Source organism: Mus caroli, unplaced genomic scaffold (genome assembly GCF_978045245.1).
Source record: "Mus caroli unplaced genomic scaffold, Mus_caroli_1 scaffold_1, whole genome shotgun sequence".
In the NCBI taxonomy this organism is placed as follows: Eukaryota; Metazoa; Chordata; class Mammalia; order Rodentia; family Muridae; genus Mus; species Mus caroli.
In genome coordinates, this window is record NW_028227256.1 from 21,343,735 (window position 1) to 21,360,053 (window position 16,319).

At 40.5% G+C, this 16,319-nt stretch overlaps 1 protein-coding gene across 2 annotated transcripts in view; it reads right to left on the reverse strand.

Annotated features, from left to right (window-relative positions):
* The window catches only part of Col19a1 (collagen type XIX alpha 1 chain), a 314,640-nt gene that overhangs the window by 3,218 nt on the left and 295,103 nt on the right, over nt 1–16,319 (reverse strand). For both annotated transcript variants that reach the window (XM_029483553.2, XM_021163060.3), the window contains 2 exons: nt 14,292–14,358; nt 4,776–4,904 (listed from right to left, as the gene is read on the reverse strand). In XM_029483553.2, the coding sequence (XP_029339413.1) occupies nt 4,776–4,904; nt 14,292–14,358 (196 nt within the window). The remainder of the gene's footprint in view (nt 1–4,775; nt 4,905–14,291; nt 14,359–16,319) is intronic.

The following is a 16,319-nucleotide window of genomic DNA, read 5'->3' on the forward strand; positions in this document are numbered from 1 at the left end:
GGTTCTCTGTGCTTTACTGTGCCCAACCTCATATTTATGTTTAATGTATGATAAATGTGAACTGGATAGTTAATATATGGTGAGTGGAGAAGCATCATCATCGGCATGAACTCAGAAACAGTTCTAGCTTCTGCCGGCATTGCATTTGTATGGCCATACCCTATACGCACATGTACAGCCACACACGCACACAGGCACACAGGCACACACACACGCGCACACACACATACACAGAGGCACACAGGCACACACAAACACACACACAGGCACACGCACACATGCACACACACACACATGCACACACAGACACACACACACAGACACACAGACACACACACACATGCACACACATGCACACACAGACACACACACAGACACACACACACATGCACACACAGACACACACACAGACACACACACACATGCACACACAGACACACACAGACACACACACACAGACACACACACACAGACACATGCACACACAGACACACACACACAGACACACACATGCACACACAGACACACACACAGACACACACAGACACACACACACAGACACACACACACACAGACAGACACACACACACAGACACACACACACAGACACACACACACAGACACACAGACACACAGATACACACACACACACACACACACACACACGAGTGTGTTTAGCGTCCCTTGCTTTGCTCCACTAACTGGCTGCTGAACCCTTTGGCCATTTTGACTTACAATCACGTCCCATTTTCAAGGGCGGTCAACTGCTAACTTTTTTTTTTTTCTTTTGAACACGTTAGAACTATCCAAGAACTAGTTCGAGGCCAGCCTGGTCTACAGAGTGAGTTCCAGGACAGCCAGGGCTATACAGAGAAACCCTGTCTCGAAAAACCAAAAAAAAAAAAAAAAAAAAAAAAAAAAAGAACTATCAACTATCCCATGGGTCACTGGATTTAAAAAAAAAAAAAAAGTTTTCCTGGATTTAGAAGCTGATGATATCTGAACTTTAAAAACTCAAAAAGAAGAACAGTGACTCCCAGTATGTTCTATTAAAATGAATGGTGTGTGTAGTCTCCCCCTCCTCCTCTTCTTCCTCATCCTCATCCCTCCCCATTTCCCTTCTCTTCCTTGTTTTCATCTATTAAGTCTACCTGTGGGTTTTTTTTTTTTTTCTGAAATGACCGGGGTTTATACATGTGGCATCCATTTCTCAAGATTTCTGTCAATTCTTTTCTGAAAACATCAACTACATTTTATAAAAATTCTTCTGCAAAACCTCACTGAGCAGTGCTTTCTTTCTGCACAGTGGGAAGTTCACAGTCACAGCCTAGCATGAGGGCTAAGATAAAAATTTTATAGAAATGCTTTTGACTTTAATACGACATCAGCCATCACTCTCTTGGGAGTCTGGAAGGATGCAAACAAAATGGCCTCCTTAGAATCCTCCCTAATAAGCACTCACTGTCCTTTCAGAAGATGGGGTTATCGGAAGAATATCCACCATTTTTCATTAGTAAGTCTTTGTAGGAGAACAGCCCTCCCTTGGGCACATTTCTGATGGCCTCACATCAAATCCTTCCTTAAACATATGAAGAGAATGAAGGTGATAAAAAGACCCCTTTCCTGGTGCATATTTCAAATTGCCACTTAGTTTAAATTAAAATGGATTTCTTTCCTGACCGGCACTATTAAAAGCCCACTCATCTTTTAGATGGGCTCCCACCAGACACAGTGTCCAAGTGGCCAGTGTACCCTGGAACAGCGCAGCAGACACATTCCCTGCCCTTGTCTGGGCTGTGGTTTGCATTTCACCCTGTTGTCAAACTCAATTGTGTGAGCCAGATAAAGAGGGCTATTCCAGCCAAGAGCATTTGAGGCTGATGGATGTTTTCTTCCTTCTTTTTAAATAGGAGAGAGAAGAGCATCGGAATCACACATATGGCTTCATCCTCTGAGAACTTAGTATTTAATTATTACCAGAGAAAACCCTTCAATTTTGAATGCCCACCCAGAAAAGTAGCAAAAATCCAACACAGCTGCCACCTTCTCGCCTGCTGCTCCTACTTCCCCTCTCTCCCTCCTCCTCCCCCCTTTACCTCCTCTCCCTCTTCTCTCCTCTCCTTTCTTTCCCTTCTCCTCCCACCCTTCTTCTTTCTCTTCTCCCATGAGATTTCTTTGTGGCTTTTAGGGTTACCAGTACAGTATGACTATAGGCAAAATTCTTTTAATATGAATCTTATTTTTTTGTAAACCTTATTTTCTGCTGTGTTTCTGAAAACTTTAACGTTATAAGGAGTAGACGTGCCAATCAACAGCTTGTAGTCAAGATATATTCACTGTTAGAAGTCCCATGGGGGAAGCTAAAGGCTGAGGCAGCCACTTCTAAGTATGCCTGTTGTCAGATACTCTGGTGGGACATTTTGTCCATTTTAATAGAACTTGTTTTAAGAAAACTGGAAACCATGTGGAGAATTCCTTCAAAGTTAAGAATTACACCTCAGATCTCTCTTTTAAACAATCGTCTGTATTGCACACATAGCAGTGGGCTAACCCCACAGAAATCCATTGCAAAGGGGGGAAGGTCATGCTTTGATCAGTTGACTCAGTCACAATATAAACCTTGTTTTTCAAAGACCTCACTAATATTGTTGACTTGGTATTGCCTCTGACTGAGAACCTTCGTGATGGACCTCCAAGACTTGGGATGACACCTGGAGCTAGGGCCTTATGTGGGAAGGTGACTCTGCTCTGAACTCTGTTTTACCACATCACTGCAACTTTGCATTTTGTGTATTCTCTTGGACTACTGAGATCTGAAGGATCCATCCAACGTTTTCTACTGGTATCAGCAGGGCTTATTCTTCATGTGGTTAGAGCATCACATCTTCAGATGGCTTTTAAAGGCCTTTCCAGTTCTCAGACACCCCTGACTTCAGAGGAGTCCCAATGAATAAAAGGTAATAAACACCTTCTGCACGGGTGTATACACACACCCTCTGCATGGGTGTATACTCGCACCCTCTGCACGGGTGTATACACTCACCTTGTGTATACACGCACCTTCTGCACAGGTGTATACACTCACCTTCTTCACAGGTGTATACACATACCTTCTGCACAGGTGTATACACACACCTTCTGCACACACCTCTACCCATCTTCTCCTACCCTATCAACCCCCTAATGTTAGGCAGGAGACAAAAAACAGATATAAGGGGATGACAATATTGTTAGGCTATTTCCTGCTGAATGGGGCATTGAGCTCCTTGGGGGCAAGTTTGATCACAGTCCAGATATCTAACTTCTTTTTCTCATCTCTTCATGCATCACTACTTAACAAACTGCAACAAACCACAACCAAGGGCATCCACCCACCAAACAGTCCCGTCTGTTGAGGATCTAGCATTAAATATCCTCTGAAAAACCCTAAGAACTCCAACCATTGCACACTGGCAGAAATGATAAGAACTGGGAACGTGGGAATGGCACTGTCTGTCCTCAAGTGGATCCCATGCACAGGTGGTAATTAAAATGAATTCTGGAGTAGAATTTAATTCAACTCCAACAAGGTAAACTTCCCAGAATGCTTAGGAATAACGTTGGTGGGAGCAGGGGTGCCGATGGCTGTAGCTTCTCTAACCTTATTTTTATGATTCATATTCACTAAATTTGGCATTTCTCTGTCAGAATTCATGAATCCTCTAAACACAGGTCTATCTAGTCAGTATGCAGATGGATAACCATACATTTTTACAGAACAGCTGTGTCAGAATAACCGAATCAAGCAAAACTCAAGAGCATTTGTCTTCTCCAGTTGTCATCAGTGGACAATTTATTTTCTTTGCCAACACAAGTTTGGATTTGAAGTCTTTAGAAGTCACACAAAGTATCCTTTAAAGTTCAAAGGACATTGTGGTTCTCTGCTCCAGACCTCCCCAAGATTAAGTTATCCAGAAATTCTGACAAAGATGGTATAGATCATCGCCAGGCCCTTTACCTTATATGGGAACTATGGGCAGTGGCTACTTGCTGGGGAAGGAGAACTCACTCTTAATGGAGGAAGTGGCTACTTAGTAGGCCTTCCATGTTCCAGAGGAACCACTGGATGCACTACACCTGTGTGCGTATGGCAGCACCAACTGGACTTAGTGACTTATTTTATTTTATTTTTAAAGAGGAGGATTTGGGAGGACCCATGTTGAGGGGGCATGGAATAATTAAATGGAGAAGTGAGCAGCTATGATAATATTGTACTGTATACATGCATGAAATTCTCAGAAATAAAAACAAAAGATTACATTTATACTTTAAAAGTCACTATCTGTAAAACTCTACTATAGCATCAGTCTAAACTTCCTCAATTAGGCGTTAGCCCCAATGACTACTTGTAGCACAGTCTCCCAAGGCTATTGTTTTCCAGTTTCTTTAGGGCTCTCAGATGAGGAATCTCACATAACAGTAAGATGGCCACAGAAACAACTCTAGGCTTTCTCTGTGACAATGACAGAGAAGCAGACAGCATTATGGTTAGTCTGGATATCATTGAAATGAACTTAGAACAGCAGGTATATCCATTTTAAATTTGAAGTAGTAATAATTAACATTTATCGTTAGAAAATAAATTACTAACAAGACAGTCCACAACAAGCCATTTTATACACATCATATATATATATATATATATATATATATATATATATATATATATATATGTTTTAGTTGAAGCTATAAATATTGAGGACTATGGCAAGCACGTATTACATTTTCAGCCTTACCTTGGGGCCCTGGATCTCCTGGTGGTCCAGGTAACCCGTCCTTTCCTGGTGGGCCAGGCCTCCCATGAGCTTGAGCAGACAACATTGCTGCTGGCAGTTTAAGCTGGGATAGAAACACAGCCATCCTCTCTTCATTTATGAAAGAAAAAAATACATCATGTGATGGAAGAGTCTTTATGTCAAAGCATTTCCAAACATTTTAACACAAAGCTGAAAAAGAATTCAATTTATAACTGAAGCACATATTCTATACCGACTGGTCTGCCTGTTGTCTTTTTTTTTTTTTGATAAAATATATAGAATAAACTGAATGGAGTTGTTTAAAGAGAAGTAGAAGATCTGGGTTGTTCAGAGGGTTGAGGAATTACCAGTGGTCCTGGAACCCAGCAGTGCAGAACATGTGTCTAATCAACTTTCAGTTATGACTTGTGGAGAAAATGTTAAGAATTGTTTTAAGATCAAATCCATATATGTGTAGCAATTTTAAGCATATTCACAGGTTCTTTAATGCTTACTTCCCTGGTGAGAACCCAATGCCTGTATTTTGAGTGATGACTAGATTTATCTTTCTTATGAAAGAGAAAAAGCAGAATGGACAGTGTGTCACAGTGGTCATAAAGGAGCTTTTCAGCTGCTGTCCATTAGCTAACCCTGAGGAAGCCCATTGGCAAGGAGTGTGCAGTGGGGACATTCAACATGCTGTCCTGTACATCGATGCTTGTGAACTTACAGATGTCTACCCTTTACCCCAAGTCAAGTTCTGAAATGGTTGCAGCTGACTGGGGAACTTTCTGTGACCTTACCCCAGATTTAGAGGCTGAAGAAAATGACTAAGCAACGCTTCAAGTTGTTGACCCTTCCGACTCCCTAACGTGTGTAGGCATTGTATTTTCTTACATGTCAACAGATGGTGTAGACAATACTGCTTTTCCCACAGAGACATTTAGTCACTGTAAAGCTGTCATTTTACTTTTACTTTTTAAAGGAGGAATTCTATATTCCCCCATTATTATGCATTTTCTGGTTGTATGTCCAGCTGGTGTGTCCTTTATTCAATCAGGTCGTTAGGAGGATGACTATGGTAAAAGGAAAGCAGATGCATCATTGCTGCAGATGAGATCCCTCCCTTTGAATGTAATGGCAGCAGTAAAAACGATAAAACGCATGTCTCTGTGAGCCCAGGAAAACATTGGAATGGAGAAGACAAATCACAGGAAATGAACACATTATCTGTGTTGTTAGGAAGAGCAGGTAAATAAATATATGCCATGGTTTTGTTAAGCATCGAGTGATACGCCTTTATAAATTAAGTACTTCCTAACACAGGATGCTTTCCCATTTATGCATTTAACAAACTGCCTGGAACACAAAACCATATCTAGGCATCCTGGCAAAAGTACCCAGAGATGACAGAGAATAATTAACTGAACAGACCCTCTCAGGGGTTTATCATCAGCTCATGAAAACAACTGTATAGTTGGTATAGCAGGATGCAACTATTAAGTCTCAGACGGTGATTAATGTCATGATATATTAAGATGAAAGGAAGATTGCAATGAGGGAAGTTAGCATCTTGGGGCTTATTCAGTGGATAAGGGTGATTGCTGCCAAGTATAGGGACTCAAGTTCAAATCCCTAGCACTCATGTAAAAGCTGTGAGGGTTTGTATGCATCTGCAACCCCGGTGCTGAGGAGATCAGAGACAGAAAGATCACAGAGACTCTTAGTGATCATCAACCTAGCAGGAAAAGCAAAATCTAGGTTCCAAGAGAGGCCATGTCACAAGGGAATACGATGGGGGTAATAGAGGAGGAGATTCAACATCCTCTGCAGCCTCTGTGCATGTACTTGGCCAAACCAACCCCTACCCTGCGTACAACACCCCTTCACACAAAAACAAAGACATGAGAAAGTTGGTGTGTCAATGAAACTTAAAAGAACTACACAACAGAGAAGCTCAAAGACTCTAAGTATGAAACCATGAATAAGAATTTTCAATTTAAAATTAACTTCTGAAATGGGTATATTACTAATTAACTGAACAAAACATGCTTGATTTTATTTTTAATTACTTAAAAAAAAATCAGGGTCTCTTGCAGTCCAGGCTGGCCTTGAACTCCTGGCACTCTAGTTGGGCCTCCACCACACCTGACTAAACATTCTTTGAAGCGGGACCTTGGATTAGGGATTGTGGGCTTTCTCACCAACTATTGTTGTACTGGAATCAAAGAATTTAATATTTAAACATCATTTAAGTAAGAACTTTTATGTTTTTATAGGCACATATATTATGAGGCACATCTACAGAGCACCTTCAGCTGTTTTGGAATAGTCTGAGACAAAAAGACTAGAAATCTGTCAGCTGCTGCACGACAGTTCTTGTCACACTGAACTGTTGGTTATTAATGTCACATAGAGCATTACTCCGTTAAATTTCATCTCAAGAGAATACTAAGTATTTTAATCTGGAATCCGTTTTGACAACATCATGAATTCACTTATAAATAAAATCTGCCACTGGGCCCTTTAAACTTGCTTTGGTTATATTTTATATATTGACATTGTAAAAGTCTAATATATGGATGATTGATTTTAAGATAGAGAAACTAGAATAGGTACAGTCTTGCTATGAAAAGAAGAAACAAAGTTGTTAATATTTCTCTTCACCACGCAATTTTTTTCCAAAGACAAACTATCTTAGTAGTTCAAGGGTAATTTGTAAAGTTAACTTGCAGCTGCGATGGCTCAGCTGTGTCGGGTGCTTGGCGCTAATCCTGAGTGCTTGAGTTCAATCCCTGTGATACACATGGTAGAAAAAGAGAACTGACTCCTACAAATTTTATTCCGGCCTCCACACATGTGGTGGCACATGTGCCAACACACGTAGATGTGCACATGAACACATACCAATAAATAAATTGTTTGAAACATGCCTACTACCTTAAATGCCTAAACAGAAATAGTCACCATCCTAATTTTTCCTCTTAACCTATGAAATGAATTTACAAGCACTTTTTTGGGGGAGTTTTTTAAACGATAATTTTAGTAAAATACAATTATTTTAAAGAATTACTACTAGCTGTAAATGAACTGGCTTTAAGCTACACCAAGAAACAATATTTACCGTAAGCTAATTACGTCTTCTGAGCCTTACCCTAATGCACTATAATTGAAAATAATAGTTTCTGAGCATCTAAATGAATTCTGAAGGCCTGTATCCTTAATTGCCTTCCCTCTGGTTTCAGAGCCCCTTAGTCATTTAAACAGGGTTGTTTTTGTTTGTTTGGTTTTTTTTGTTTTTTTGTTTTTTTGTTTTTTTTTTGCTCTGCTTTCTAATGAAACAGAAGATTAAAGATGTTAGAAGAGTCATAAACCATCCATATTCCTCCCCCCTGGCCAAAATGAGAGCCAGCTGTGTGATAGGCGAGACTGACTTGGTTCTTGGGAGAATGACCTCACAACAATGAAGACATGAATATTGAAGACATGAATATTGAAGAAGTAAGAGGCATTCAGGTGTCACCTGGCTCTCCCCTGCCTGCTGTTTTACAAGTCGAATTTGTAACTTTGTTTTTCAAAGAAAAATAATCTTTTTTTTTTAAGAAAAATAACCTTTTCTCCTAATGTCTATTCATGTTTAATTGTCCACTTTCTTAGTAAAACATTATCTCCTTTTCTTCTGATCTTCCATTATGGAACCATTGGTTATATGACGTATTTCTCAAGTGAAGTACTCATTACTTAATAATATTGTTATCTCTTAGCTTTAAAGTTAAAATAAAATTCACTCACAGGGTAAATAATCTGTTTTGGAAATCACTTTTTTGGATAATTGCCCATGGCTTTCCCACATGACTAAATTTATATGTAGCTTTTCTCCTATGGGGCAATGTAACATTGTGTTTTTGTGAGATATGAATTATTCCCTGTTTGTTTTAATTTTTAATAACATTATGGACTCATTTATTTTGTAGTTCATAATACTAAATCCATTCACAGCCTTTGTAAGCATGTTGGTTTGAAATGTTATGGGTAAAGATAGTAGTTTGAACCCACACATCTGCTTTAACTCTCTTGTGGATACTTGAAAAACTATCAGGAAACATGTAAAGTCATAAAACTCAAGAATGAGAGGACCCTGAAAGGAGAAAGTAGCAGCAACATTTTGGAAGCTGAGGATCAGATAGCCGAAGGGGTGTTTGTCTTTCTTTAAACAACTAGGCAGTGACTTCCCCAGCCCAGCAACCAAAGGTTCCCTTTCTGAAAAAGGGGAAGGGAAAATGAGATAATTATATTTTAATCAAAATGTAAAATGAATAAAGGGGAGAAAGACTCTCTGCATTGACAGCCCCAGACTTCAGTGAGATTCTGGCTTTAACAGTATAATAAATAAATAAATAAATAAATATCCCCAGAAGATAGACTTCAGGGTACCGAAATGGAAAGACCTTCATTTAGAATGCCCAGCTAGCTACCCTATGGGAAAACCACAGTTGGCAAGTTCTACATTCAGTAGGCTTCAGAACCTGTCCTTCTGTATGAGCAGACAACCATAGGTTATTGGAGACAGAGGGAGTCCGGTAAGCCATGTGACTGATTCTGTGTGAGTCTCAGACAAACAGAAGCAGCAAATGGAAAAACCAGACTATGCTGTGGACAGCATGAACTGTATCTCCCAGGATGTGTATCTACTGGTTGCCATGTATGTGCACAAATATACACACACTTATAAATATTGTAGCTATTATAGAGAGGAAAGACATGTTACCTTGAAATGGAATAGGATAATATATTCATTCATATACATTATATGAAATATATGTAAAAATGGAGAAAACACAGGATTCCTGAACACTGGAAATCCAAAAGCAGAAATAACCCTAACTTTTCTGTTCTCTCTCAGATGCAGGTCTGGCTTTGGGGGTTTAAAGAATGGAAAGAGTCTGATAGTTTCTATATACTACTTCATAACTTTTATTCCATAGATATACAAATGCTCAACTATTGTAGGGTGAGGTCACAAGCAAAACCTACACTTCTCTGATACGGTAAGCTCCTGACTTATGTGGATAGTATTATTGTCAACTGCTATGCCCTCATAAGGACAAAAGATGCTAAGCTGAGTCTTCTGGATAGCACCCATCTCTGCTCTATGTTGCAAAATTGGCGACATATTGGCCAATCAAAGTGGGAATTTGATCTAACTTTAGAGTGAAAGGAATGCATGCTTGTGCACTGTGATCCACCTGGAACCCAGCTGAGATCATGGAGAATTCTTCCCTCCATTTGTTAGGTTTGGGAAGGTGCATTTAGCTTGCTGAAGGACAGGGTAGTGGTGTGGAGGATAGCTCAAGGTGAGAGTTCTGTGAGGGTCACCTTAGAAGTTCAAAGAGGACTGATGAATCCCTGGAGGAGAACTGAAAACATGAATCCTGGCTCAGGGTTTCACAAGAGGAGCCATCTGAGTGAACACCTGGGACAGTGACCAACTGGGAGCTCCTGAGGACATGCTTGGGCTCCTGCTGATGAGGAAGGACCCTCCTGAGGTTCTGAACAGGAAGAAGAGTGTGGGGAGACAGCAGGGATAATTACTGATAGCTTCTTTAGTGAAACCTCTAAGGAACACGCTGTAGACGGCTGTGACTGAAGCCCAGCACTTAACCGTACTGTGCTATTTTGCTGAAACTGCTTTAAAATGTGACAATTAATCTCCCCATTTATGGAGAAGGAAACTGACCTTGCAACAGTATGATTTGTGAAAATGGAGCACTGCTTTTTTATTCTTGGAAAATGGTGTTCAGAAGCCACAGCAAGGGTGATTTCTGAGTGGAAAAAAAAATCAAATGGACTGACTGAAAATGATTTGAGGGCAAATTAGTTTAAGTGCCAAATAACTACACTGTAGGTTTCAGGTACGTTGTGTGGGGATGAAGACAGATTTGCCAGGCTGGTGTCAGGAGATCTATTAGGAGAGGGAGCATCACACGTGGAATTAGAGTTTAAAGTGAAAGTGATGTCTATTGAGTCTCTTTAGAAAAGTATCTTGAGACTAGGCTATCTGAGGCTTTAGAGGTAGACAAGCTCTCCAGAGGGCAGAGTGTCTTGGCTTGCCATTCACTAGAACTCTAGGTGAGAGGCAGCAGGAGAGATGGCGGTGAAGCCAGAGGAGACATGGGGATGACTCCATAGATGTCAGTTTCCTGGCTGGAGCGACTCAGTGGTTGAGCAGAAATCCAAAGGGAAAGAACAACAGACTTAGAGGCTGTGCTACTTAGAAGTGCGAGTTAGGTGAATTTGCCAGAACCGATTCCCTGACTCTCTGGAGGAGACCCACAGCCTTTCATGAAAGTAGCTTCAGAGTGGCTAGCTGGGGCAGTCTGGAGACTTCTTCGAGGGTTAGTAACTGGGCGCTTCCTTGGCTGGCTGCACAGAAATGGATGTCATGGGTCACACCTTTACAGTGTGAACAGGACCTTGAAAATTGTTGCCCGATGTATCTCAACATGTCATTTTTTTTCTTTTTCTGATAACATGAGGTTATAGTTTCTGGCACATTTTTAAAAAATGATTCTCATTTTGAAATTATGTGTGTACATGGCCAGTAGAGAGTGTGAGAACAGGTGTCCTTGAAGTCAGGAAAAGAGAATCTGACCCTCTGAGGCTGGAATTAAGGATGCTTTTGAGCAGCTGGATGTAGAGGCTGAGGACCAAACGTATACTCTTAACCACCAGGACATTTCTCCAGCCAGGTTTCTGTGATTATCAACTAACCTCCAGATGCTGGTCTAACCACTGAACTATTTTTCTTTTCTTGAGACAGGGTTGCTCTGTGTGGCCTTGGCTGTCCTGGAACTATCTCTGTTGACCAGGTTGGCCAAACTCACAGAGATCTGCCTGCCTCTGCCTCCCAAGTGCTGGGAGTAAAGGCTTGTGCCACCACTGCCTGACTATTTCTGAACTCCTAAATAGGGTGATAGCAAGAATCTTTATGAAATTGCATTCAGAACCTCATTCCTGAGATAAAGGGTTATCATTGACAGTAGCACCTGTAAATATTAAAAGTGAGATGAGGACTTTTTAGATTTCAATGCAAAAATAAAATGTGTATCTCCTGATGTTTTTCTTTGTGTGGTTACAGGCAACTAAAGATACACATGCTGGGAGACCCGTCTGCGCAGGAGAGCACGCGGTGGCAGAAGCAACATAGCTTCTGGGACAGGGTCCCATTCAGGCCTTCATCTTCAGCCAGGAAGCAGAGCTGAGCTCCAGACCTCTACACACTTGCCTGCAGAGAGTACTCTGACCACTGAGACTCAGGAGAGAGTTGGACTCTCAGGACTGCTGACAGAGGATAACAGAATCACAGGAGGAACAAGCTCCAGCTAGAGACAGCTATAACAACTAATGCCAGAGATTTCCAGATGGCGAAAGGCAAGCATAACAATCTTACTAACAGAAACCTAGACTACTCAGCATCATCAGAACCCAGCACTCCCACCACAGTGAGTCCTGGATACCCCCACACCTGAAAAGCAAGATTCAGATTTAAAAATCATATCTCATGATGTTGGTAGTGGATTTTAAGAAGGACATTAACAACTCACTTAAAGAAATACAGGGAAATACAGGAGAACATGGCTAAACAGGTAGAAGGCCTTAAAGAGGAAGCACAAAAATCCCTTAGAGAATTACAGGAAACCACTGCTAAACAGGTGATGGAATTGAAAACAAAGCATCCAAAATCTAAAAATGGAAGTAGGAACAATAAAGAAAACCCAAAGGGAGACAACTCTGGAGATAGAAACCCTAGGAAAGAAATCAGGAACCATAGATGCGAGCATCAGCAACAGAATACAAGAGATGGAAGACAGAATCTCAGGTGCAGAAGATTCCATAGAGAACATGGACACAACAATGAAAGAAAATGCAAAATGCAAAAAGATCCTAACTCAAAACATCCAGAAAATCCAGGACACAATGAGAAGACCAAACCTACGGATAATAGGAGTAGATGAGAATGAAGATTTTCAACTTAAAGGGCCAGCAAATATCTTCAACAAAATTATAGAAGAAAACTTCCCAAACTTAAAGAAAGAGATGCCCATGAACATACAAGAAGCCTACAGAACTTCAAATAAACTGTACCAGAAAAGAAATTCCTCCTGACAAATAATAATCAGAACAACAAATGCACTAAATAAAGATAGAATATTAAAAGCAGTAAAGGAAAAAGGTCAAGTAACATAAAAGGCATATAATTAGAATTATACCAGACTTCTCACCAGAGACCATGTTCAGGTTGGACCATGTCAGAACATAAACACTTGAATTTTGTTTATTAATTTAATGTAATTAAAAATATATTTTTGTTGCTGGAAGTCAAGCCTAGGACCTTAGACTAGAGGCATTTAGTGCTATATCACCGAAGTTACTTGAGTTTTTACCATAGTAAACATGAGTTCACCTGCTTAAGATTTTAAAGATAATAATGAGAAACTCTTGACTTTTACAAACTTTTCAGAGGGAAGAACAATGCTGTTAAACAATGACTCATAAGGAATTATCAGCAAGACTTAACTGCTTAGAAAAAGCAATGATGGGCCGGAATGCGGCTCAGATGGCAGAGTGCTTGCTATCGTGCATGAAGCCCTAGGTTTCAGCCCAGCAAGACATTAATGACCCAGCCATGGTGGTGCATGCCTGCAGCCTCAGCCCTGGCAAAGTTGATGTAGAAACATCAGGAGTTCAAGGCCATCCTCGGGCTACATGAAGAATTCAAGACCAGTGAGGGATATAAGATGCTGTTTTGTTTTGTTTTTAAAACAGTGTTATTTTGGGCTTAAACATGCAGAACTGGGCTATCTGAAAAGAGTCAGATAATGGATACTTAATTCTTTGCTAGCTACAGGAAGTCTGCCACATCTATTCACCTCTTCATCCACAGTCTTGCCTGTGGAGAAGGATGAGAAGAAGTGAGCATGACTGTACCCCAAACACATGACTGGAGATCTGGATTTCAAGTGGGAAACCCTTTAATGTATGTATGTGAGAACCATTCCCAGCTGTGGGCCACATGAAAGTCTGCCTTTAGGAGACAGATGTGGCTGGTAGTTTTTGTTTGCTGACCCTGGTCTAGATCAAAAGACACTACTGTAACTCACCTCAGTTAAAATACTCAGTGATCAATTCAGCATCTCCCCCGGGTGTCAGGGATGGGGGAGCTAGATGTACTTACTCTATAGGGAAATTAAGGTGGAGACAGATGGGTGCCGAAATATTTGAAAGGTGGTTACATAAACAGAAGGTACTTTACCTGTGTTGTCTTATTGACAAGTGGCGCGGAAAGACAGTTTAAAAAGAAAATTTAACTTAAGTGTACTGTCAACAGGAGCTGCCCCTCCAGGAAACGGATAATCTGCTAAGATTGTTGTCACAGTTCAAGAATGTCACTGAAGGGATTCCCCACAGGGGAGATGGGAAGTAAAAAATCCAGAAGTATTATAAAGCAAACCTGACCTTCAAAAATCCTTAGGACCTCTTGATTAATGTACTTTTTTATTTCTTCAAATGAAACAGCATCAGCCTAAAGGAAAAAAAAGAAAGTGTGTTAAGACAGGGCAGTGCACAAGTGGATAAGGCACAGAGATGCTGGGGTTGGCATACATTTGTGGATATATGTTTGTCAAGTGAAATGCTTCTGGCAGTTTGCTATTTTGGGCAGTAAATACCTTCTTAGATCACATGCTAGGATAAGCTGAAGTTCATAGTTGCTTTACAAGCTGTGGGCTGGGATTATAACCAGTGAAGCTAACATTTCTCCTATGAGTGGAGAAATGTGGCTATAGACAACTAGAAGATAATGGTTTCTGTTACTTTATTGTATACAGTTAAAAGGCACAAGCAATGCCACGGTGTTACTAAGCAATAACAATTAAACATCCACTCCTGGTTCCTAGTGAAGACTATAGCAAGTGACATCATGCATCTCCAAAGGAAGAAAACCCCAAATAGAGTGCTGGATCGTAGGATTATCCTATAAAATGGTTTTCCCACGTTTACCTGGTAACCATAAGTAGGTAAGTAGTATTGGCTGAATGGTTAACCCATTGATTAAAAACCCATAATAGCCATGCTTAATTGATATTTTCAAAGAGGAGCTAATGGTCTCATGATGGTCAGGATTTCAAAGTATTTTGTCACCATTCTTTGTATTCGTATTTATTTTCTGAGGCTCCATGGATGGCAGAGAAGACACTATAGAGCCCACTAGAAGTTATAATGCAGAGACCATGTCTACTGCCAATCACACTCTTAACAAAGCCCAGTGGGATGTGACCAGATGAGGAGCTGGAAAGATCAGTGGAAAATCTCCATGCAATGTGACTTTCAGCCATGGTCCCTGTCATTCCCATAAACCAGGCACTTGTGTGTAATCTTTAAAAGTCCCTGTCTTGGTGAGTTTCCCATCATTCCTATCTACAGATTCCTTCATCGTGTTTGCATGTTAAGCCTGTGAATGGGATGATAATATGGTGTGCTTCTCCATTCACAAAAATGCGTTCATTTAGAAATGCAAAAAAGAAAAAGACAATTCATTCAAGTGCTCATAAGGTGCTGAATTCTATTGGTTGGAGCTATTATGTTGTTTCCGATGTGCATGGGGAAAATGAACTTGGATGAAGATGAAGGGACCAAGACGGAAGTGGACACAGGCCCCACCCCTAACCAAGACACTAGCTATCTGCAGTTGATACCTGCTGGGAAAGGGAAGAATCGATTCTCTCTAACGGAGTGTCACAACAAAACCACACTTGAGGGCAAGCCCTGTGTCCCAGTGTAATTGTTCAGTACAAAGCAAACTCACTGGTATTTTTGTGGATTTCTTATTTTGTTTTCTTTTGTTTGGGCATCTTTTTGTCTTCTTGGGTTTTTTTTTGACTGTTTTGATTTTAGTTTTTGTGGAATTTTGTTTCTTATTTGTACTTATTTTACTTGTGTGTGTGTGAGTGAGTTTGTGTGTGTGAGACACACATACACACACACACACACACACAGAGAGAGAGAGAGAGAGAGAGAGAGAATTGGGTGATTTTGGTATGGAGGTTGGGGGATCCTGGAGGAGTTAGGGAAAGCAAGACATATATTTTTTTAAAATAAAAAATGAAGTTGAATGACTGGTCTGATAGTAGAAACAGACAGTTAAGTTTTGCAGGTTTTCTGCAGGAACCATTTAGCAATGAGGTGAAAATGAAAACATAGAAAGAAAGCCAGTTTCTCACTGGTCTGAGGAGAGAGAGAGAGAGGGCCTTTACCTCTCCTACTTAATCCAGGACCCTCCTTTGTTCCTGTCACAGAGGTTTTCAAACTATACTCCTCAGGTGAATGGCCTCGTATTGATCGATCTTCCTGAAATATTAGTGAGCTAAGGGCTGCTCTGATCACACTTTTGCTTTAATTCCTCCTTCAGGACAGATTTGTTCAGTAGCCAACTGAATAGAGTCTCAGTGTGAAATAGAAGTTTATGTTTGTATGAGGAGCAACTAC